At 37.2% G+C, this 24,706-nt stretch overlaps 1 protein-coding gene across 1 annotated transcript; it reads right to left on the minus strand.

Moving 5' to 3' along the window:
• Nucleotides 1-506: 506 nt before the first annotated feature.
• Nucleotides 507-22,639, minus strand: LOC105032683 (MAG2-interacting protein 2). The gene is made up of 11 exons (XM_073243811.1): nt 22,372-22,639; nt 22,236-22,284; nt 21,774-21,947; nt 13,902-14,106; nt 13,543-13,763; nt 12,335-13,328; nt 8,311-9,559; nt 7,062-7,421; nt 4,659-5,913; nt 3,954-4,219; nt 507-3,244 (listed from the first exon to the last, which is right to left on the minus strand). The coding sequence occupies exons 1-11, from the start codon at nt 22,465-22,467 to the stop codon at nt 647-649; spliced, it is 7,467 nt and encodes a 2,488-aa protein (XP_073099912.1). The 5' UTR covers nt 22,468-22,639; the 3' UTR covers nt 507-646.
• Nucleotides 22,640-24,706: the final 2,067 nt, after the last annotated feature.

The following is a 24,706-nucleotide window of genomic DNA, read 5'->3' on the forward strand; positions in this document are numbered from 1 at the left end:
GACTAACATATCCCTCTTATATTATGATATTCTGAACCATATTATGACATCTTAGACCATATTATAATATATTATAATATTTTATATACAGAAAATTATAATTTGATACAGAATGTCATAATTTTTTGGACTATATTATGACATCCTGTGCATAAAAAATCATAATATACCACAAGATGTCATAATTTTTTTCAAAAAATAAAGATATTTTCATCATACAAAATTTTTAAATAAAAAAATGAAACTGTAGATATTAAATGTGCATTAGGAATCGATGACTACATCAATGACTACATAGACCAATCACATAAATTGGTATATTCCACGTTGAATTTTCTACATTTTCTGCGGTGCACAAAGAATTTCTCTACATAAAAAACATGCTCTGTGCGTGGTAGACTCACATCTACAAGAATTTCTCTACATAAAGAACATGCTCTGTGTGTGGTAGACTCCCATCTATAGATTCAAATACTCGGAAACTTTGGAATGCACTGCCATCCAGGTAGTGTTAAAAATAAACCTTTTTCGAATCATTAAATATTTCTATGGACTTGGATATTGTGTATATATTCCTAATCTAAAATCACAGAACTATTGATATTACATCAAATGCATTCACATGTACAATAGCAAAAATTTGATCTTATTTTGCATTGTTATCTGGAAGAGCTAACAAAGCAGATTGCAGCAGGCTTACCAACTTAACTCTTAGACTGGAAACTGCATACACCAAGGACCCACATGAGCCCAACTCTTCAAAACCAGCCTCACCACCACCTCGTGCCTGTGCTTGGAGGAACTGTCCTTCCAAATACCTTCTTAGACTCACCTCGGCGACATCAATAAGGCCGAGGGATGCATGAGTGTGCATCCACCGGGAAATGATGAACCCAGCCAACATAGATTGTCCGGCAGTGACGAGCTCGGATATGAAACATGGCAACAGAACCCTTGCAAATAGTGATGAGCTATTCTGGTGTAACCTGCTTCTATCACCCTTGCTATATTTAAGCATATCTTCCTGGCAAATCCGAGCAAGATGCCCCATTGAAAAGCAGATGTGAGATAGCACTTTGGAATAGGATGGATCAGTGGCAATCTGATGTAGGGCTCCAGATGATAATAGAAGTGCTAGAAGCTCATAATCATTTGCATTTGATGTACAGGAAATGCTTCCTTCTCTAAGTTTAGCCTCCACCAAGCATAAGCATTGAGAATGGAGGCCCTCATAAGGGAGTAGCAGCAGCATTTTCAAAGCCATGAAGCAGTCAACACCAACCACATGCTGAAACATTCTCTGGGCCTCATCTTCATTTAGCAATGTAGCATCAGTCACTGAAGATGATTGTGCCAGCAGTTCCAACACCACACCAGGTTTGGAAAGTTCAATGAACCTTCTAATGACCTCCATCCAACAAGCATGAAGGGGACGAACGATAATACAACCATCTTGCTTTCCATCCATATTGACCAACTCTTCTGGAAGATTTTCCCAGCCCTCATCCCAACCATCACTGCTCCAGTTGGTGGATTCCTTGGGTGATTCATTGGTCATTTCCTTCTCTGTTTTTGCAGAAAATAACTCTTCCCATTCTTCTAAAACAGCTCGCAAAACATGTAGATTTTCTACAGAATCAACACTCTCAGATAGGCGTAAAAAACAGGAAACTGCTGAATCAACGGTCATTAGATCCTCCGGAGTAATCTTGATATTCGGGGAAATTGCTGCAGCCAGCTGCGATGATTTAAGGGCAACTAAAGTGCTTGTAATACTGCTAGACACATCAGCTCCCTCTGCAGCCACATCAGTGTTCACGCAGCCAGACTCATCCCATTCTTCCCATGGTTCGACCTCTGAAACAAGTTCAGCTGGAAGGCTTTTGAGATTTCTTCCTGTGATTGATTGCATCAGCTGCAAAGCATACACCCGTCTGTGACTTTCTAGCTGCATGTTATCTGAAAATGCACTCAATTTTGCCCACACTTCAGATCTGATCATCATAAGATCTTCATTGTGGTTACCTACCAACTTGCTCAGAGAGGACAGCAGATGATGCAAGTTTTGGTGCTCATTGGAACTCCTTAAATCTGATAAAAATGTATCCGCCAAATTGATGTAGAGATCTAGAAGATCCCGACCCTTGCTGTCCAAACTAGAGACTGCTGGATGTGGTTCTGCTTTAGAATATGCTTCAGCAATCGACCTAAAAGCACACCCTGAAAAAACCATGGCTTTGCAAAAAGGTAAGATGTCCAAAGTCAAACCACCCACAAGGCCAAATTTAACATAGTTGGAGACAGTACTCCAGCCTTGATCTGCAGATACCTCATTTTCCATCACCAATATTTTAAAAACATTCAGACATCTTAACAGATTCTTTGGCTCAGAATGAAGAGGCTTTTCCAAAAAGCCTTCAGTAGTCAATTTATCTGAAATATTTTCGACCATTCTGATCCAAAAAGTTAAAAGCATGATCAGACAATCCTTCCATGCAGGGTTATCTGGCAGGCTCCTTGAAAAATTACAAGGAAAACATAGTGTGCAGTATCTCCCAATAATGTATGATATATCTGCTTTTGGCAGAGCTCTGACATATTTCTTGCACCTGTCATAATTCAGCTCATTCTCTTCGATAAGGGCTTGCAGCTCATCAGCATTTATGCTATTTGACCTTGCTTCATTTCGGCCTTCTAAAAATGCCAATTGGCCTAGAACATGATGCTTGTACACACCCTCCCATGATATGAGACCCTTGGCTTGTGAATCATCATACAGACTAACAAGGGACCGCACAGTATCTGCTAGAGCTTCCACAGTAGATTCATGAACGTTATTGCAGATTTCTTCATTGAAATGCTCAAAATTTAAATCATCCAGTCCAGCAATATTTTTAAAGTTCAGTCCATTGATGAAAGATATTCTCTGGCATTCTTGTTCAAGAACTTTATAAAATTGAAATGGCTCGAGCATATTTATATGTCCTTGTTCCAAGTATGTTACCAATGCCGGATCTTCAGTTCTCCTCAAACGCAAGAAGCAGGCTGAGAGTATATTATAGATGTAGGAAAGCCGTTGCTTGTTATGCCCATCAATTTCTTGGTAGACAATGGAGAAGATCATATTAATGACTCCAGTAGCATGTTTGACTATGTCCTCTCTAAATTCTGAAATTTCGGCAAGAATATCATCATTTCCCCAATGTTCAGATACTAGAGCACAGCCAAAGAATTGTAGTAGCACCTACAAAAGAGCAACAGTAAGGAGCATGCTCATCTGATAGGGAAAATAACAGAACATTGAACACATCAGGCAGGTTGGTGGGCGTGTGCCCATCTCTTACTACATATCCAGAACAACCGTCGGTCATTCAGCGCACATCACATGAAATCTCACGGCATTGAGTGGTTATTAAGAAACAGGAGATGAGAAGCAGAAGCTTCCAACTAGTTCAAATTGACAGTTTGGGAGATCCTAAGAAACAATAAAAAAGGTGAAATACCTTAACTTCAGGATTTTGATAAGGTTGGACCGGATTACCAAAAAGAACAGCAGGACGGAAAGAAAAAATAGATAGACCTCAGGGGAAAAAAATTCTTAAAAAATATCTAGACTGTGGTTGAGATCACAATGGTCTACTTATTTTCTTTTTCTTCAATGTCTCTTATTTCTTTTGAATAACTCGGCTCCCACTTCCAATTAAAAAAGAAAACTGTATTAGAAAAGAAGAAAATATATATCTAAGAAAAAATTAGAAATTCCAAGTCCCTCACAACCAATCACACGCATTGCACATGTCAAGATCTAGTACATAGATCGAGAAAGGGGTAAAGCGGCAAGTATGCTGCACACATCAGCATAAGCATGTGTATGCCTGCATACATGTGTGAGTGAGAGAGAGAGGGGGGCACGAGAGAGAGAAGGGGGGAGAGGGGGGGAGAGAGAGAGAGACCTCGGTACGATTCAAGCCATAGGTATCAGCCAACTTAACTGCTTCTTTAAGAATATGTTTCTTCTCCATCTTTACTGAATCAATGAAGGAGTAAACAACATTCCTGATGTAATTGACGTCCCCTGATAAAAAGCGGGCAGTTTCTACTTCAGGAATTATTTGCTCTAGTTCTCTTGCTTGATCAGCAAGCCGTTTCTGCTCTTCTAACTTTGTTTTCCACTCTCTCCAGAATGTTGATTGCACTTTATCAATCTGGTCTATTTCATCTGATAGAGATAAACCAAGGGAAGAGAAAAATAGATTAATGAATTATTAATTTCAAACCACAGACACTTTCAAGACAGAAGAAACATCAGGTTTTGTTAATGGTGTGCTCTGTTCTGTCTTCTATTATTGAATAGGCATGAGAGTCTCTATATGCAATTGAAAGGTCAAATTTCTCTTTTTAGCAAGCATTTTGCTGAAAAATACAGGCATTTATCAGTTTCATGGAAAAATTGTTATAGGTTAAATTATAAAAAACTTTTTTATCAATGTCGCAGTTCACTGCCTTTTTTGATTGTTTGCTGATGGTGGCTCAGCTATCTCCCTGCACCATCACAATGCACTCAATGTTTTAAAATAATTGTTGAAATTGACCTTATGAAATTTTTTTTCAGCACATGTCTCAATAGTAAGGATCTCAAATGGTTGTAAGTAAACTACCTGAACTAAATGATGCATGCTTTTCATGGAATTTGTTCAGCAACATCTTCCTTCTCTGATTAGGACTCGAGCATTCTTTCTGAGAGTTGTTCAGTGAACTATATGCCATCCCTATATTCATGATGCTGTAAATTTCTTGATATGCTTCTCTTCTTTTCAGTTGTTCCTCTATTATTTCCACTCCATGGAAAGCATCCACGAGATTTAACAAATATGAGCACCCAAGAACATCATCTGCTTCAGTGACAGGAGGTTCCATGATGGACTTTGCAAGAGATGCAATCAGATCATCACTTGGCACAATACCGTTGTTGGCCAACCAATAGAGGATACTGACCAAAACTTGCATTCGTATGGAAATGTTATGTTTTCTAAAAGGAGTTTTTGTGCCAGGAATTGTTTTTTTACAATATTCTTCTTTACCACATAACTCAAGAAGCCAAGGAAGCTCTAATGCAGCAAATGATAAGACTCTCTTATTTTCTCTCAAAAGAGAATCCCATTTAATCCCATCTTCAGTTGGTAAGTCCTTGCCAACATTGGAAAGTATTTGCTTTATATTATTAAAGTGAACATCATTATTCCCTCTTTTGTTACAAGGATCAAGTTGCACAGAATCTAAGCTGTCTCTTATGTCAAATATATCTTGAACACTATGGACAGGAAGTGAGATTATTGAAGGGCCTTGAACAGAGAAGTTTGGAGGATTTGTCCCTGTCAAAGTGATAAGCTGCTCAAGTTGAAGACGCATATCAACCTCCTTCCAAGCATTCAGTAATTCCCCAATTGATTCCTCATCACAGTGGCTCAAAGCAAAACCCAAAAGTTGCTTTCGAGAATTTGTATCCATGTTGTCAAGATGTGGACCCCTTGCAATTGCAGCACATAGGTCCCAAATCGGTCCATGCCCTTTTTTTGCCAAAACCAGACAAAGATCAAAAGCCAGTTGCAGATCACCAGCAATTGCTGCTTCTCTAGCAACAGCTTCTTCTACAGCTGCTATATCATCCTGAGAGCTCAATCCAAGCAATTTACCAATTTCAATGAGTTCCTCTACATTAAGATATGCTCCAGTTTGACTTGAAATCACCATGTTAATGATTTCCATAGGATTTCGTATCTGTCTAAACTGCACGGGAAGAAGAATCACTCCAAGATTTGGAAGTCTGATGGTGAGAGCATCGATAATATCAGCCTCTGCTTTAACACTTCTGCTATTTGGAAAGAGACTTAAACATTCCTTAGCCTTCCAGATCTGCAAAATTACAGCAAGATTCAGTCTATGTGGAGTGCTGAAGACACAAAAAGTCCAATTGCTTTTCTCAAATTATTGCTTTAGCAATTGATAGTAAATTGCTGGAAAAGGAGATGTTTGACCTTTACTGTTTTGTTTTAACCCTACTTCTATTATTTGAACAATTTAGAGCACCAAAATGAAGAGAGATTATTGGGAAGTAATAAATCAACTTGGTGATCCTTGAGATGCATTAAAAGGAAAACTTCAGGGTGAAGTGAATCTGTTACAAGAGTCCGTAAAACAGGTCAATGGATATATAATACATAATCGCCATACTAAACTGATACTAGATTGCATTTTGACTTCATCAAATCATGATGAAATACTTCCAAATGACAATGAAATCTTGTAGAACTGTGCCAAGCACCACCCTCTGGACTGTCCATGCTTTTTTGAATTAAACCGTTATACAGATCCTACACCCATTGCATTACCAGGCAAATGACACCCATATGTTCTGAACTCACCCAGGTTTGAGTTTTGAACATGAAACTCTTCCCACGAGTGAGAGGTGAACCCAACACACTGGGCTATTTCTCCACTGGCTGTCAAAGGAGAAACCTATCATCCATTTCACCCTATCAATTTTGATAGTATAGATACAAAACATCCAATTAGCATATAATCACCATTTGGGACGCCAATTAGAGAGGTAATGAACCAAACATAGATTCTGTAGCTCAACTAACTAGATAAATTTAATCAGATGTAGCCAAACTTAGTGGGTAACAAATGATTGCAAAGTGAATGACTAATCCATAGTCCATACTGATGTTCACAATATCAACTGCAGTATATGTTTCGTATAACTCAAACTCGCCACCACCCTAAAAGATAAAAAATAAAAAATTGCAAGTTCTTATTAAAAAGGGGGAATTCTGCAGATCTCTTGGTTCTAGGCTAAAGTCAAGAAAGACCCTAGATGACTTATTGACATGGCTTGTATTCGTAATATTATTTAGAATGTGTTGATATTTTCTTAAGGTTTTTAGGTCAATATCAGCTTCCAAGAATAGATCGCAATGGTGTATAGTTATCAAGTACACAGAAAATTATTGGATAATCAGCATATGCATGGAATACAACTTTTTCTGACTACTACTTACTTCATTACAGGACAGACTAGAAGCTGAGAAGAAATATTCCCTTGCTGCTTGAATAACAAGATTTTCAGCCTTTTCCGTAGTCAATGCAATTGAACCTGTCCCTTTAAGATAGTTCCTAGCAAGGGAGAATTTACCAGCTTTTAAAAGCCCTCTAATAAATTCAGTCAGCATATATTCTAAATCAAGGAAAGGAAATGCCTTCTCCTGAAAACATTGCATATCTCGCCACATGTTAGCCCAATCATTATCTGATCTACTGGGCTGCCGACGGCCAAACTTTGACAGAATAAGTCGAAGAAGTTGTTTCACATTCTTTTCATCTGATTGAGCACTCAAAAAGAAACTCATTGGTTTTGGGACCTGCAGATAAACAAATGGTATGAGAACCTCAATCTAAAATATAAATAACAAGGGGTGCACATGCATTTGGGTCAATCAAAACCGAACTGAACCAATTTGTTGGGCTGGTTTGGTTCTGGCTTTAGATAGGATGAGGTCAGCTTTGGTTCCAGTTTTGAGAAACCCATTTGTATCAGGTCAGATCTGGATTAAGGAGTCGGGTAACCTGGACGCAACCTGACCTGATCCACAAACACACACACACACTATTTGTTCGATTGGAGCTTGTTGTATTATAGATCTTCGTTATCATTAGTTTTTACTTTCCTTTTTATTTTGAATGGACAGATTTGATTAAACATTTGATTATGCCTGCATTAAATATCTCAACAAACTTAGTGTCATCTATAATTCACTTCCCCTTATCTATCTCTTTAGATTCTCTACTGACTTTTTGATATAATAGTTAACTTGAGGGACATGGAATGGTTATGTCTGCATTAAATATCTCAACAAACTTAGTGTCATCTATAATTCACTTCCCCTTATCTATCCCTTTAGATTCTCTACTAACTTTTTGATATAATAGTTAACTTGATGGACATGGAATTTGCCTTCATTTGTTAGCTTGTAATTTATATTAGAATAGAATATAACTTTATATTTATTTTCTATGTTTTTTATAAATTGTTACTTTCTAATTTGTTGGATTTTATTTTTTAGTTGGTGGTCTCAAAACAGAAATTCAACCAGAGTAAGTTTACAAGATATAGCCAAAAGGAAAAATTATGCTTTGTGTAGGCAATGGAGTGACAGCATGGAAAGCAAAGAAACACTCTCAAGTACAGATAAACATTCCAATAAAAGATACAGAAAAGATTGCACAAGATGAAACTAGAAAGATTAAAACCTGATAATATGCCAACAGCCTCCCCACTTCTACATGGCCTTCTGCGACTTTTATTCTCTTTTCCAAATTATCATTGATTAGATCAGCATCTAATTGGTTCGTGCATCGTCCAGAATCTTCTGAAACAAATACTCCGTTGTGCAAGCTTGCTGAATTTGAGAGCACTTGTAATTTTCCAAGTTGATTGGTCATGTCAGAAAACTTGGTAACTCCAAGACTCCGCGTACCATGCCTTGGAGTAAAATTTGTGCCAGCTTCAGATGAGTTCTCACTTAATTTATTACGCGGAAGCTTTGACAAAATTGATGCCATCATATTCCACTGATCCATAAGAGTGCACAAATATATGCATTGCAGTGCAGTTTCTATTGTTTCTCTTTCATCTTTAAAAAGGCCATCAACTGGCAATTCCCCGCATCCATTTTCAATTACTGACAAACATATGTCTAACCGATTCTCTGCAGCAATCTCCTTCAACCATCTGACCAGGAATGATTCTTCATATGCACAATGTACAAAGGAATGGTCTTCTTTCACCTGATTTTGAGAACCTAAGGTTTCAGCAAAATCCCGGTTTTGCATAAATGGAATAGCTCTTTCTTGCAGTCTTTGCACTACCATGTCCTCTTTAACTCCCTTGAGCATCATTTTAAATTTCTCATAGTCTGGCAATTGTTCCCACATGATGAGACTCATAATAAAATCTTGATCTAATCCATCAGAATAAATGAGCTGATGTAAGTATGAGATGTCTTCAAGAAACTGCTGCAGTTCCACGATACCCTTGTGACATGCAAACTCCGCCAAGGAAAGGCAATTCTCCAGCTGCCCACTTAAGTTATCAATTTCCCTTGCTCTATTCCTGTACCAGTCAGAAAGTTCAGCAACTGATGGCCAAACAAGGCCTTGGGAATGCTTCAACATGATTTCAGTCAAAAATTGATCACTTTTCTCGGAACCGCTTGGTAATTTATTTATAAAGGATACCATCTTCTCACATTCAACCCAATCACCATCTCTTAGCACGATGATGCTAGGAGGAGACCTCCCTGGTAAAAGCTGACCATACGATTGAACAGGTACCGTCTCTGGGATTGATGACAGGATGTCCAAAATTCTAGGGGAGATCGAATAAGGATGACGCTTGAAGAGCAAATTAAGGGCCCCAATTCTCCCAGTTTCAGCAAGAGCTAGAGCAACTTCTGCAAGATGCACAGAACGGAATTTGCAATATTCCTGCGATGAAAACCTGGAAGGAAAAAAAAAAACAGCAGTTGGTTAAGAGAACATAAAATTCAGCAAGCCTAACTTTGTACATGGTAATGCACTTCTAAGAGCTTGATTTCACATGAAGGAACTAAGCGAGATATCAATCCCATATCAGAGACTACAACTGAAATTTACACTAGCCATCAAATATAGTATGAAAAACTCTTTTGGCTTCTGGACAAACAATTTCTTTTTCTCCAGGCAAAAGTTTGTGGACTGAAGGACATAGTGAAAGACCAACCATCACTCACCAACATATTTCTCCTACTGTCAAAAAGAGGCAAAATTTCTGCATTGGTATGTTGAGGAATATGACAAAAGTGAGAAATGTTCACTAGTACCATATACTGAACAGAAACTAGACAAAGGGACCGAAACATTTTTAGAGTTTTAAATTTAATAGGATAATGCAACAGAAAATGCAGTCTTCAAGAGACTACATATAAGCGGTAGCATATTTGTAAATAATGATTGGAAATGCAGTCATGCAATGCATTGAATTGAGTACTTACAAGCATCTAAACCAAGGATCGCCAACTTAGAACCGGATCTCGTGCCAGACAGCCAATAGTTCAAGCCAGAAAGCCCCCGTACTAGGTCCGAATCAATACTAAAACGAGAGATGAACCGGGGAGGAAAAAAGAGCGAAAAAGAGGGGGGAGGGAGGGAGAGGGAGGGAAAGAAAGGGAGGCCAGCGGAGACGTCGGCGGTGGCCATTGGAGGACCATGGAGGCCACCAGAGGGCCATCGAGGCCTCCCGAGCTCCGTAGTCCTCTGCGAGAAAATAAGAGCAGAAAGAGGAGAAGGAAAAGAAGATAAGGGAGGGGAAGTCGACGGGGAGGCTGCTGGAGGGTCGTCGAGTAGCCACCATAACCATTGGATAGCCCAAAACAGCCCCATGGCTGCCGTAGGTTCGAAAAAGGAGTGAAGCCCTTGTTTTGCCATGCTTTTTAAAAAATACGATACACATTACCAACCTCACTTAAGTGAAGCTGGCAAACCCATTGCCTACTTCACTATGTATCGTATGTTTTAAAAAATATGATGAAACAGAGACTTCATCTTTGTTTCGAACCCACAGCGATCGTGGATTTTTTTGGGCCGTCCAACGACAACCAAGCAGCCCTATGATGGTCCCACAACGGCCTCTCTGTTGTCTTCCCCTCCCTCCTCTTCTCTTCCTTTTTTCTCTATCTCTCTCTCTCTTCTCACATCTCACGAAGGACTGCAGAGCCTTAGAGGCCTCGACGGCCCTCCGATGGCCTCGGTGAGCCACCGCTCCTCTCCCCTCCTCTCTTTCCTTCTCCCTCACTTCATTTTCGTCAATGTTTCAAATTTAATGCCCGAACCGCACCGATTAGCCACCGATATGGTTTGACACGCCCCGGACAGCCTACCTTGGGATAGTTCGGTGAACCATATTCTGAACAAAGAGCAACAGTTTTTTCATCAAAAAAACTTATTTAGCTCCTAAATAAAAATAAAACATGAAAACTCTTGTTTTCCGGCCTGCTAAATTGAAATGGAAAATCCAAAGAGGCAGCTGCATGCTTTAGCTTGCAGATAGATTAATATAGTCCACCTTGATTTGAACATGTGCTTTCAAACAAAACAAATACAATGTGGGTTTTACCAACTAACATGAAATATTTGTTAGTTACCATTAATAGACAGTTAAATACAGATATTCATAAAATTTGTTTTTAATTGGTATGTATTGATGCATTTCAAAAATACATATACCCCTCTTATTTTATCATGTTATTAAATAAAATACTAGATGGTCTTAATAAAATACTAGATGGTCTTAAATAAATCTTTTAAGTAATCTCTATTATTCTTAAGTTTTAATTATATCTTTGACCTTTTATATACCATCTTAGTTTAATATTCTTGCACCCTAATCCCTAGCCAGCACATAAACCTTTCTTCATCACCCCTTGGCATCAGAACCTCAGCTGATCCACATTGCCACAGCCAGAGATACAGCGTACTCACAGACAGTCAAAGACATGATTTGCACTGGTAAATTTCATAAGAGTTGGTTAGCCTAAATGACCACATTCAAAGCTAAAAGCCAGAAGGATAAAAATTAATCAAACGCCCTTGAAGCAAAAAGTAGTTGTACAACAGAAGATAGTATATGAAGATGACAAAAGCTAAAGAGCATAGGAATTTAAAATTTAAAGAGCTTATCGAGAGTAATAATTTTAGCCAATGATAAAGCCACCAATTTTATGACACAAATAGATTTATACAAGTGTATAACTCAAGGTAGTAAAAAGTAGCTGATAGAGGTCCCACCTAGATGCTTGGACAACCCGACTGCCTAGGCACCTAGTCTTTCCAGGCTTCCAGGCAGGGCAGCCACCCAAGCACCCAGATTGAAGCCTAGACAGGTGCCTTGCCACCAGGACCACCTTCATCTGCAGCACATGCATTTGCTGTACTTAAGGCATTAACTTCTTAACTCATTCTCTCTTTAAATAAATAAACTATTTCCTGAAGATAGAGAAGTGAAATACATTTATAATATATTCCCAGAAATATTAATTGATGCTAGATCATGTAACATTCTTGGAAGTTTTAGATACTTTGAATATCTTAACAAAAAATTATTATGTAAATAAAACTAAACAAACTAAAGCAAAGATTTCATTTTTGCATAAGTAGCTAGTGACTCTATTGTTTGATACGTTTTCTATGAACCAAAAACATATCTTAGCATTCATCATAGGAAAGAAAAAACACATACCTTCCCATGTTTATCCCCACAAATGTTTCCAACCTGTCTCTATATTGCAATAGCTGAAGCCTAAACATCCTCATATCCCATATCAGGCTGCACTGGCTCTCATCGGAATCGGAAAATACATACCGGTCAGTAACATGAATCCCATAAGAAAGTAAAGCCTTCACAGCATCCTCAGTAGGTCCTACTCTGTCTACACATTCTGATAGTGTAAATGTCTGATCTTTAATTTTAGATAAGAACATGTTTATTTCATGAATGCCTTGATCAGAATGCATCCATTGTGCTTTGAAGACTTCATCTGTGTCCAAATCATGACGAGAGGCAAAGTCCAAGGCAGCCTGGTATTCTTGATTGCTGATCAGAATATTATACATTTCTGAGACAGATCTCTCAGATAATGACATCAAACTCCACCAAGATCCATCAGTATCTGGCTGGTCATCATTTTCATAAGCGTCATGCTCAATATGCTGGGAACTTTTTCCTATATGCTCAGACATAGAATCCCCAGATGTTGTACCCTCCAAAATGAAAACATACCCACTGCGATGCTCTACTCTTTCTATGACTGACACAGAAATTTGATCTTTCTCCATAATCTCCATACCTCTGAGAATATCATACATGATGAGACCGCCACTTTTCTTTGCAAAAGCAAGTATATGATCAGCCCACCAACTGACATCAATGATATCCTTGAAGTATTTCTTCTTCCCAGATGCCAAACAATCTGAAATGTGTGGGTGCTCCCTCTCGGCAATAGGAAGAAAGGAAAGAGAATACACTTCACTGTCTAGCTTGAAAACATTTAAGCATCCAGTCAAATCAAGAGTAGCCACATACTTGCCCTGTGGTGAGATTGCAACTTTTGGAGATGTTAAGAACCTTGTATGACCTCTAGGACAAGAAAATAATCCTTCAAGTTGAGGACTACAGAACATTATCTCTAGCTCTGAGTTTGTGGTGAGATGCAATACATATAGACTATAGGTTCCTGGTGAAATATGAAGTTAGAAATGAACATAAGAGTGTGTATACAATAAAAGACATGAAAACACATACAGATGCATTGGCATAACTTCTCAACCAAGATGCTCAATGCTAGTTTAATATATGATTCCATACAAATTTGAGATATTCAGAAGACATGAATTTGATGGAAGCAACTAAATGCATATCAAATTAAAATTAAGATGTCATGAACATACCGGAACCATCTTTAGAATTTTCTGAGACACTAGAATCACCAGCTAGAACTGCCAAAGGAAGGTGTGGATGAAAGTCCAGGCATGATACGTTACGAGGGAACTGACCCCTCTGCATTATGCAACTGCTTGAAGAAGATATTGGATTAGTGCATGCACTAGGCTCTTGAGTGACCTCAACATGGTGAATCAAACCATCTGCTGTAATAATGCAGAAGCCACACCTGTAAAAAGACTTAAATTTCTTCATCATACACTATGGAATGGTTAAAATTTTGCTAGGAGTGCACCATGTGGCATGGTTTCCTGCTGCTCAAATAAATTTCTACCCAACATGCCATCAGTGATTATATATGACTTACAAATAAGATTTTTTTGAGTTTAGCTCATCCTGCACAACAAGGTCGGTGATAGGTGCAGACAACTTTAATTGGTCCCTAGTTCTCCTTGTCATTTCCTCCCCATTCGCTTTGATGAAGTAAAGGGTACTCAAGTCATCAATGACACCAAGAATACCATGAGGTTCCAACCAAGCTCCATTTGTAAAAACAGTGAGTCTGTCATTACCTGATTCCAAAACAAACAATAAGACACAACAACCATTGAAGAGAAGCTAATTTGCAGTTATATATGATTTTTCAGATAAAAGGACTCGTGCATTATATTTACAATTTTTCACCATAATAGATCAGTGAACTTGGAAACGTGAAACATGATTCAAATAACTAAATCATACTTATAGAGTATAAATAGTTCAAAAATTTGTCTCTAAAGAAACCAAGTTTATGTGCTACAAAGCAATAATTACCAAACCATATATATATATATGGACTTGGCTACACTCGAGTGGATCTCCATTCAGATCCCATCAGGTCTACATTGGACAATGAGAGTCCTAAATCGATGATCTAAGCTATTGGATGTGATCTACTATCTCTAAACTATTTACATACTAAAAATTCTATGATGTAGAGACCCTTAGCCTATGCGTCAAATGATCAAAAAAACATATATAATTTAAAGTTATTTAGACGGTTTAATTTTTGGCTATTTAGATGCATAGGCTAGGCATCTTCAAATCACATGATTTTTGTGTATAAGCAATTTAGATGTAGTAGATTGAATCTAACGGCTCAGATCATCAACGTGGGACTCCCATTGTCCAAGGTAGATCTAACCATATCGGAGAGGTATATACATACATGTATACATACATACACACACACACACATATATATATATAACCAACGATCTCTCTCTCTCTCTCTCAGCTTCTCTTCAAATCCCTCTCTCTCTCTCCCCCCCTCAACAATCTCTCTCTCCTAATAATCTCTCTTCTAACAATCTACAAGGATCGAGCCAACACCCTCTTCCTCGATCGACGAATCAGATGGTTGCTCCTTCAATTGATGCTAATATCAATGTTGATGCCCTCTCCCTCGATCTGAAATGATTCTCAGGCCCTTAATTGACACCAACACTATCACCCTCGATCAATGCTGATGTCGATGCCTCTCTCTCCCCTTGCTCTCCTTAAAGTTTCTCCCTCTCTCCTCTCTTCTCTCAATCGTTCATCTCTAGTATACCTCGACTTCGTAAGGCACATAACAGTACCATACCGAACCAAAAGCCGACTAGTATGAGCCCTGGTACCTATTTGGCAAACCTCGCTCCAAAGGAATGGATCTCCTTGATTTAACAATCACAAAAATGTACGGATAAAAAAGGTCCAGTAGCTCAAGGCAAAGATACATAAACCAAGAAAGCATGTAAATAATAGTGTATATTTTTTTAAAAAGAAAAGAAAAGAAAATGCTATAGACAAGTTTCAAATAATTTGAAGACTCATTAAGCATCTGAGAACCCATTCTAGAGTGAAAAGATACGGTGGGCATGAGACACTTAAACAAGGTGAACCTTCAGGTGTTGCCCCTTAGTTCCATATAAATTCATATTGTGAGATTCCCTCACCTCAATTATATGAGTTTACAAAAGCAGCTTGTATATAGCTCTCCACAACAGAAGATCGACCACATATGTTTCTCGGTTTGATTCCTTCTTTCAAGAACACAGGAGTTGAAGAGGTACATTATATTCATTATGCCGAGAGTAAGGTTTTAAATCCCGTGAGACGGGACTGTCCCGATTTTTTCATGAAATGGGATGCGTCACCGTCCCGTCCCATCCCGACACTTGGGACAGAGGATGTCCCAACACATCCCGATCAGGACGTTGGGACGCCAACGGGACGGCCTGTCCCAACATATGGGATGGTATCCCATCCCGATATCCCATGGAACGTCTCAGGACATCCCGCTGAGACTTGAATCCCTGGCTGAGAGTAATATGTAAATTTAGAGTTTATTTGGATACCCATGGTATTTGATGGGACATGAATACTCCATAGGAATCCTAATGGTAAAGGAATGCATTCCTATAAGTTGTCTAAATGCAGTTTTAAAGGTTCGAATTGTCATGGAGAACCATGATTCCATGGATAAGAAAATTTTCACTATTTTTTATTTGTTTGCTTCCCATGTTTTGCATGAGAAGTCCCTCTCACCCGATGACTTCTTTTCACCCATCTCATTTCAGCTCACTTCTCTTCCTTTCTTCCTCCATGTCGCCTCCATTACCTCCCCTCATCCTTGATTCTTCCCACATTATTGTTCTCCACTAATTCCTTCACCACCACTGTTGCCCTTCATAGGCAATACTTAGCAGACTGGCTGGGATATTCTTGTCTCCACCCATGCCCCTGCTTTTGGCTACATGACCACCTGCCTCACCTCTACAGCATCTCTCTCTTCTACTCCCTCTTGCTCAGCAACAGCTGCAAGGTTATCTCTGTTTCTTCCAAGGCGTAACTATAGAGAATTGTTTATATATCAGATTCAAAAAGAAAGCCTTAAACTAGCAAGCAACTGGAATGCATATGATGCATTTGGGGTCGAATATAGTTGTCCAAATACTCTATTTGCCACTTCTATTTTTAGAAATTGAGTTTATGAACTTTTCATCCAAGAAAATGGAAGGAAGTTCTGACAAATGAGTTATGCACTAGAATCTCAAGTCAATTTTGTGTTATTTAAGCAAATCCCTTCACATAATGATTACATAAGTTTCATATTTTTGTAAAGAACTCTTTATATTGTATGATACCAAAAATTCCATGTTTGTTCAAAAAAGGATATTCAAGTTTTCTTTATAAACAAGAAGTGAGTTGCTTCATTTGATGTAAAGTTGAATATTTACATCCTGAAATTTGACTTTCATGATATTCTTCACAATAGTTAATCTTACTCCAGCACATACAAGAGAAAACTATAACAAATTTTCCTTCAATATCTTGCTATATCCTCACTCCATTCCTAAACTTTCTCAAATTCATGGCAACACCTACCTATGCATCCAAATAGGCCATTAAATTATTCATGTATCATGTTAAGAGGGACAAAAATACCTCCAAGACATTAAAAGGAGAACAACTTCAGGACTTGACCCATGGAATATTTAAATGCATCGTCCTCAGGCCCTTGTCTAAACAGTGGCAGCTAGGATGGTCTGGTGGACTACCAAGATGCCTTTGACATGATGTGAGTTGTTTCCAAGCAGTCAAAACCTTTTGTTTATTAGGTTCCAATGAAGGAGCTAACATGATAGGATAAAAGTGGCAGGCAAGGTAAAGCAGACCATATATCTAATTTCTACCCACAAAACACTATATGATCTTTATGTTCCCTTAGGTTGCATGTAACTGGATCAGATGACATGTAAGCCATACAAGTTATTTAATTTCAAATGCCCAAATAGGTCAAGTAATTGATGTAGTCCTATATTTCTTTACTTAGGATGTGGCTTTAGCGGAAAAATTACCAAAGTTACTATCAAGTTTGACAACCTGGAAGTTGACATGTTCAGACTTGTATTACTCAGTTGACCATGTTTGACCACAGTCATATATGCCCAACCATAGCTGGTCATCTTTTTAATGCGGTTGACCACTGTCGACCATGTCAGTCCAGTAGTTCCAAATGCTCACTTCTGCCATGCCTATTATTCATAATGGAACCGAAGTTTCTCCACTACACGTGAACTCACTTCAAGCACTTGCAATCAAGTAATCAAACTGATCCAGTGTGAACTTACAGTTCTCCAGACATGTTTTCTCTAACTCCATGCTAACCACAAAGTACCCCTGCATGGCTACTAATCAACAACAAGATTATTTCAACAATTTTACAGCTGCTTCTTAGAGCTCACTTTAGGTTTCTAATCTAACAACCAGTAAGCATTGGGTGAATAGTTAAGCATGGTCAATATAGTTTCAATAATTAAACTCAAAGACCGAACAAACTTTATATACTGTGACCACAAATTACTTTAAAAATAAATGTTTCACTCTTCTGACTTTAACAATCCAAACTCTTACCATGATGTCCTCATTTACGAGGTAGTCAGCCCATATCTCCCAATCCTTGTACCAAGCATTATACCAGTCTTGGCCAGTACATGGTATAAAAACAGTGTACTAACCAGTATGCCACATAATCAATAAGATTTCAGTGTAGTTTTTAACTTTTAACTATAATTAAAAAGTGATGTTTAAATAATTAAATACCAAAAAGTTAAGTAAAAAACTGGAAAGGTAGAAAATCCAAGAAAAAACTAAATAAAATTCCTGTTTGGCTGTGGGATAACACCGGAATGGGGGTGGATTATCTAATTATCCTGCCCAACACTCACCTTCAGGGCAACAATCTTATTTTGGTCAACCGGACTTAACTAAATTGTTCCAGATTAACTTTATTGATACCAAGGGGATGTAATAAAGTTAATAAATTCCTGTTTGTTTGTGGGATAACTCTAGAATAGCAGTGAATTATATGATGATCCCCCCAAATACTCACATTTTGGGGAATAACCTTATTTTGGTCAACAGGACTTAACTCATTATTTCAGGTTAACTTGTCAATAGCAAGAAAGGTGTGACAAAGTTAAAGCAGTAAAAGGTGGGCAGGTTATTTGTACTCTCTCTTACTTCGTTCCACCTATTCTTTTTCAATTAATCCCATCAAATCCAGACAAACAACACTTCTCCTAACCCCAGGATAAAAGAACCCTCAAGGGGTATTGAGGGACAAGGATATCTATCTGACCTTTTTCAATCCCGCAGCCAAGTAGATCCTTAGGTAGTACAGAAACCTTTTCTGGTATTCATTAACTATATCTAGATTATAGACGAAGGGCTTGACTATTGGTACTGTCTATTGTATTAGAGCTAGAAAGAAAGCAATACTAAAAGTTTAATACAGCGATACAATGAAATAATACCAGTATCACATACCAAAGTATATAAACAAATTCTTGATAGCTATCAACCTATCAAAAGATCAAAAATCAAAACCAAGACCAGCCCTACATGTCATAACTGTACAGAATAGCATGAGTACCGGTATGAACTGGTATCAAATGTTATATGATTTCATAATCTAACTCAAAGCTAGAAATCTAAAGGTATAAAATCTTTACTATTCTAATAAAAAACTAGGTGCCAATCAATTAAACAGTAAAATCCTCTTCAATTGCTTAGTTGTCTATATAATAATTTTAATGTAAGCATCTTTCAATCACCCCTCTTCTTCTCATTGTAGAAGCAAAAACATGAATATCATAGCATGTCATAACTACAAAATTATTATATTGTGCAATTAAATGGTTTCATAGTATCATAGTGAAAAAGGAGAAAATTTTTCTTGACTATTTGTTTATCTCAAATTAAGGTACATATAAGAGGAGATCATATTACTTTCTTTTTTTTCCTAAATCAAGAATAATAAAAAGGCACACACATAACAAGGTAAATATCAAAAAGAAAGCAAAGAAAGAATAAGGGCAAGAAGGAACATGTAGATCATATAGACAACATTTAAGGAAAAAAAATTCAAGATCACTTTGCCTTGACGATAATCATGAGTACCCATACCTTAACTGGTTCTAGCTGCTAATATTAGTCATTTGCAAGGATTCAAGTCCTAATGGGATGTCCCGGGGGACACCGGGACAATATACCATCCTCACCATCATTCCAACATTCCGATCGGGACGTCTTGGGACATCTCCTGTCCCAAGCGTTGGGATGGAGCAGGATGGTGGCACAACCATTCCATAGGATGATTGGGACAACACCATCCCACAGGATTTAAAACATTGATCACTTGTTTCCTAACTACTTATATCTGTTAATGTTGATGGTAAAATAAGTTTACTTTGTTTAACAAACTTAAGAATGCTTAGGATTCATTCTCAATGCAAACTTACTAGTTAGGAAGATGCCAAATATACACTGTTTGAACCCAAGAATCAATGTTTTTTAGATGTTTTACTTCAGGGAGTATCTTTCGCATGAAATCAGCTCTATAGAATGGCCCTTCCTTCATCAAGCACACTCCAATTCAGGCAATTCTCAATATGTTGGAAATCTATTTTGATGCATATGGCTTTGTCTTATTCCCAAATTTGCTGTGGTTTTTTCAGGGGGTATGTTCTTTTTTGAGTGTAGAATGTCAAGGTCAACTTTTATTTGGATTTTCATAACAAGAATTCATACCTTGTGTCACCATGTACTTCGTAATTTTACCCAAAAAAAAAAAAATTTGTCAACATAAAACATGCATATTGCAATGCAAAATTTTTCAGTGCAACAACAACATCCGGTTACCTTTTCCATGTCAGTTCCTCCTAGATTTCTATGGGCACTTTGGACCTACAGATATTTTTTTTCTACACTTTCAGTCTCACGAACTCATACGAGCACCAGATTCACTACATTTAACAAGGTGCTGAAATGTCTAGGGGGAAAGGATTGTAAAAGAGATTGGAGAAGAGGAACTTTCATATCTAAGGGAAATTTTCCTTGAAACTGGTCACTAAGCAGATACTTTCACGCATCCAACTGGCAGTTGGTTCTATTGACCACCAGCATTTCTGATGTTAACTCAAATCTAAAGCTGTGAAGGGAAATATTATATACATATTTTTCCTTCACCCTTTGAAGTTTTTTTACCTTGAACTGAAAAAAAGTCAGGCTCTAAATCAGCCAAGGCCTGGTTAAAAAAGTTATCCTTTGTGGGTCTTCAGACAATTTGAAGATACACAATGAAGTTTGATATGGCTGAAGGCCTTTACAAAGCTGCAGGCAGTATAGATCAAATGATGTTCAAGGATATTACAAGAATAGCACTTGTTGTTCAAATCTTTTAGTGCTTGAGATATATCAAGATCATCCATAAATAAATAATGTATATAATTCGATTCATAGCCCTCACTTTGCCTATGTCGAAAACTAAGAACCTATCAGCATTTGTACAGGTACTAGTTTCTGCAAGATTCCTCTAAATCAGCCAAAAAAAAAGTATGTTGCAGGCTGTTTCTAGTTATATCATAGATCAGATTCTGGATTTAATGGAGACTTCACAAGAAAAGCGATGATGTGATGCTGACTGAAGACAGCTGAGAGCACTAAGGGAACATTTATGGATTTTTTTTTCCTCTTGGCAAAGCCCAATATTCTTTTTCATGCATTGTAAAGGGCACGTCCACAAATGAGAGGGAAGTTTTCTCTATGATGAAGCACAGAGTGGTTGGAATCAGTTGCAGCTTTGATAGTTGAGAAAGAGGTATGGACAATAGAGTATAAACTATAAAAGACAGAGAGGGACCAAATAGCCAGTAAAAACTGCTTAATCGGAACATCTCAAGGGTTATTTTCTGTCCAATTTCACAATAATTGACGAAGCAGTTTGCCTTCTTAGTTTAGTTTTCTTATATACCATTTGATTTCTAACTTTCAATGAAAAGAAGTACTTGAAAATTTGAACATTTTCTGAATTAAGTCCATTTTGCAAGTGAGATAGGTAGAGCTTCTGTGTCACTGCAAGGACATATTTGGCAACAAGTACTGAAGAAGTGTTTTACACTTCGTTTGGTTACAAAATTTTTTACACATTTACCATCTAAAAAATGCAGCAATGACTCCCTTGTAGAACAGAACATATATCATAGTGATGCATAGATTTCCAAAACCCTAAGAAGGCCCTAAAATAGCACACTCCTCCAAAATAGAAAAGAAAAAGAAAAAATAAAGAAAAATCATAGGACAAGAGAGTTGTCAATGGAATTCACATCCACATCCTTGCAATCTTTGTGCAAGAAATCAAACCGAGTAAACTTACTGGTGAAGATGCCACACGGCTCCATGTGGTCATCATCCTTTTGCAGGATAAAGATTTGATTTTCAGCAGCCACAGCAACATGCTCGCCATCCGGAGAGACAAAAAGAGAAATCTTCTTCTTGAACGTCATCGGCCGCTTATACTGATTCCACTTCTCTTTAAGTCGGTTTACACCTTCATAGTACAAGTGAAAATACTAGATTTAAACTCCAGCCACGCACATTAGAAATAACAATTGTGAAGTCCAGAAAATAACGATTAACAAATATAAACATTTGTTCCAACTGAAACACAAGCCAAAATAGACCTAGCTACGTAATCTATAACATAGACATTAAATAGTAAAGGCAAGAAAATAACAAAAAACTAAGCAGGGGACCAAAAATTCCAAATTTTAGACAAATCTATCATATGTTTGAGGAATCTAGTTTCAACCAGATTGATGGATATGAAAGATCGTACCTTGAACTGAAAGATAGGACAACAAACCCACTTTAGATCCTTTGCTCATCTGAATTCCAAAGGAAAAAGGAGGATCAGTTAAAAGAAGCGAAGAAAGAAGAGATTGGATTCAAAAAGAAGGTCGGAGAGAGGAGACCTGTTGCGAAGATGGATCTGAGGAGAGAGCCCGCCTTGCGTGGTGACGGATCTCGTAGAGCACCTCATCCACCATATCCTCTCTTTCTTGCTCCATCTCGGACCATCACCTTTTTTCTCTCCCTCTCCCTCTCCCTCTCCCTCTCCCTCTCTTGAGTGCAAGAGATAGGAGTGGATCGAAGACGACGAGAAAGGAAGCCGGGGCGGGCGAGATGGAGTGGAACAAAGGTGCACGGCGGTGGGCAGTGGTAGATGTCGGCAGGGAGGAGGGGAGATGAGGGAGGTGGAGGGGCGATGGAGGGGAGGAGGAGACGCGGGTCCGACGGGTTGACACGGCCGGTTTTGTACCCAGGCGGCCTGAGACGGTTCCGGTCGGGGTCCGTTCTCGAATTTAGAGCTTGGAGATTCGGGTGGCGAAACCACACCCTCCACATTCATACTTGGCAAATTTGGGTTTTTCTATTAGAAAAAAAGACTCGGCTCGGAATTTTTTTTGTTTCATGAGAGATCTATTCCATTCTGTTCTATGATTAAGAATAAACACAAGATCATTGCTCATAAGGTCTTGCTCGAAAAATAATCTCTCTATGCATATTCATTTGCAAATTAAAATTTTAAGTAGTTGTGCATTCAAGAATTATTAGTGATTAATATGTACTGTAGTTTCAAATTTTGTTCAAAAAAATTATAAAATAAAGTATGATAAATAAATATAAAATAATTATTTTTTTTATTTTTTCAATTTATCTTATATATTCACTTATTGTCACACTCTCGATCTGAATTAGTGAGTTAGAGATCGCCGGCAACTAGCACATACTCATAGAAAACTCTTTCTAAAAACATCTGAGGCATGTTAGCACGATATCATAAAGTAAATAATAGAATAATTAATCAATAAATTAAGTTCAAAATTCAACTAACAAAAATTTAATTTTATTATCCCATAAAATTTAATAATATTCAAAAGATCTTATATCACACTTCAATAATATTTTAAATTTAAAACAAAGATATTAAAATTTTGCTTCTAATCGCTCCTTCGTACATATTCCCATATCATCTTAATTCTTAAGATTTGTAAAAATAGAAACATATAGATAATGAGCTAGATAATCTAATAAGTAAAAACATTTCAACTAGATTAAATCAAACAATGAAACGTTATTCATGCCAAATACAATTTTTTTTCAAAATTCAAGTTTCTTTTATGAATCTAATTCATTTAAAAATATCAAATTCGTCCCATCAGCCATAAACTATGGCTATACTTTTTTGATTGCACGATCATAATGTCATGTATCATCTTGCAGTATGCTGCATATTATCTTGCAGCAGAGTCATTTAGGATCACATATTTGCTTGCAGTATGTCACATATTATCTTACAGCAAAATTCTTTAAAACCATGTATCTGCTTGCAGTATGCATATTACATATCATCTTGCAGCAAAATCTTTCACGACCATGTACCTACTTATGGTATGTTGCATATCATCTTGCGGCAAAATCCTATGAGACCGCATATCTACTTGCAACATGTTGTATATCTTTCGACAACATGAATCCTTTAAGACTATCAAATCAAATCAAAGCAAATGCTAATATATTAGCCTTCATTAGTACGATCCTTAACATAATTAGATTGAAAGCTCAAGTCATCTCGAATTAAAATTCTTTTCATAAATCATATTTTATATTTCAATTTGATAAGAATATACTTAATTATATGGTATAAAAATCAATCAAACATAATTCATCATGAGGTCAATACTTTCAATCATGCATCATCATAATATTTTAAAATAAAATATATTCAATATCAAAATATTGTTTATCAAATTGATGCATCAATTTCATAAATTATATCAACAAAATATTTTATAATTTACAAATAAATCTAGAAAGATAAAGCATTATTTACCTCATAAATACTCTGACAAATCCAAACAATTTTCAAAATTTTGCTTTAAATCTTCAAATAAATAAATTATATTGTAGAATCCACTGATGGACATCTTGTTGAGATGATCATACCTTTATACAGAATCAAGTCCAAAATTAGGAAGGATATAAATAATTATGGAAGATAGAATTGATGGGTAATCAAATCCAATAATCTAAATCGATCAAATCATCATAATTTCATCCAATCAAGATGGAGCTAAAAGATAGGAGGTTCAATTGAGATTAAGGATGATTAAATCAGTAGTATCTGATAAGAAATAAAGTGAAGGTTAATATATTATTCAGCAATCAAGGGGTTAATTTGATCAAATAACTTCATTCAATTAGGATCATTTAAAATATAAGGATTCAATAAAGACTAGTAAAGGC

The sequence above is a fragment of the Elaeis guineensis genome, chromosome 9 (genome assembly GCF_000442705.2).
Source record: "Elaeis guineensis isolate ETL-2024a chromosome 9, EG11, whole genome shotgun sequence".
In the NCBI taxonomy this organism is placed as follows: Eukaryota; Viridiplantae; Streptophyta; class Magnoliopsida; order Arecales; family Arecaceae; genus Elaeis; species Elaeis guineensis.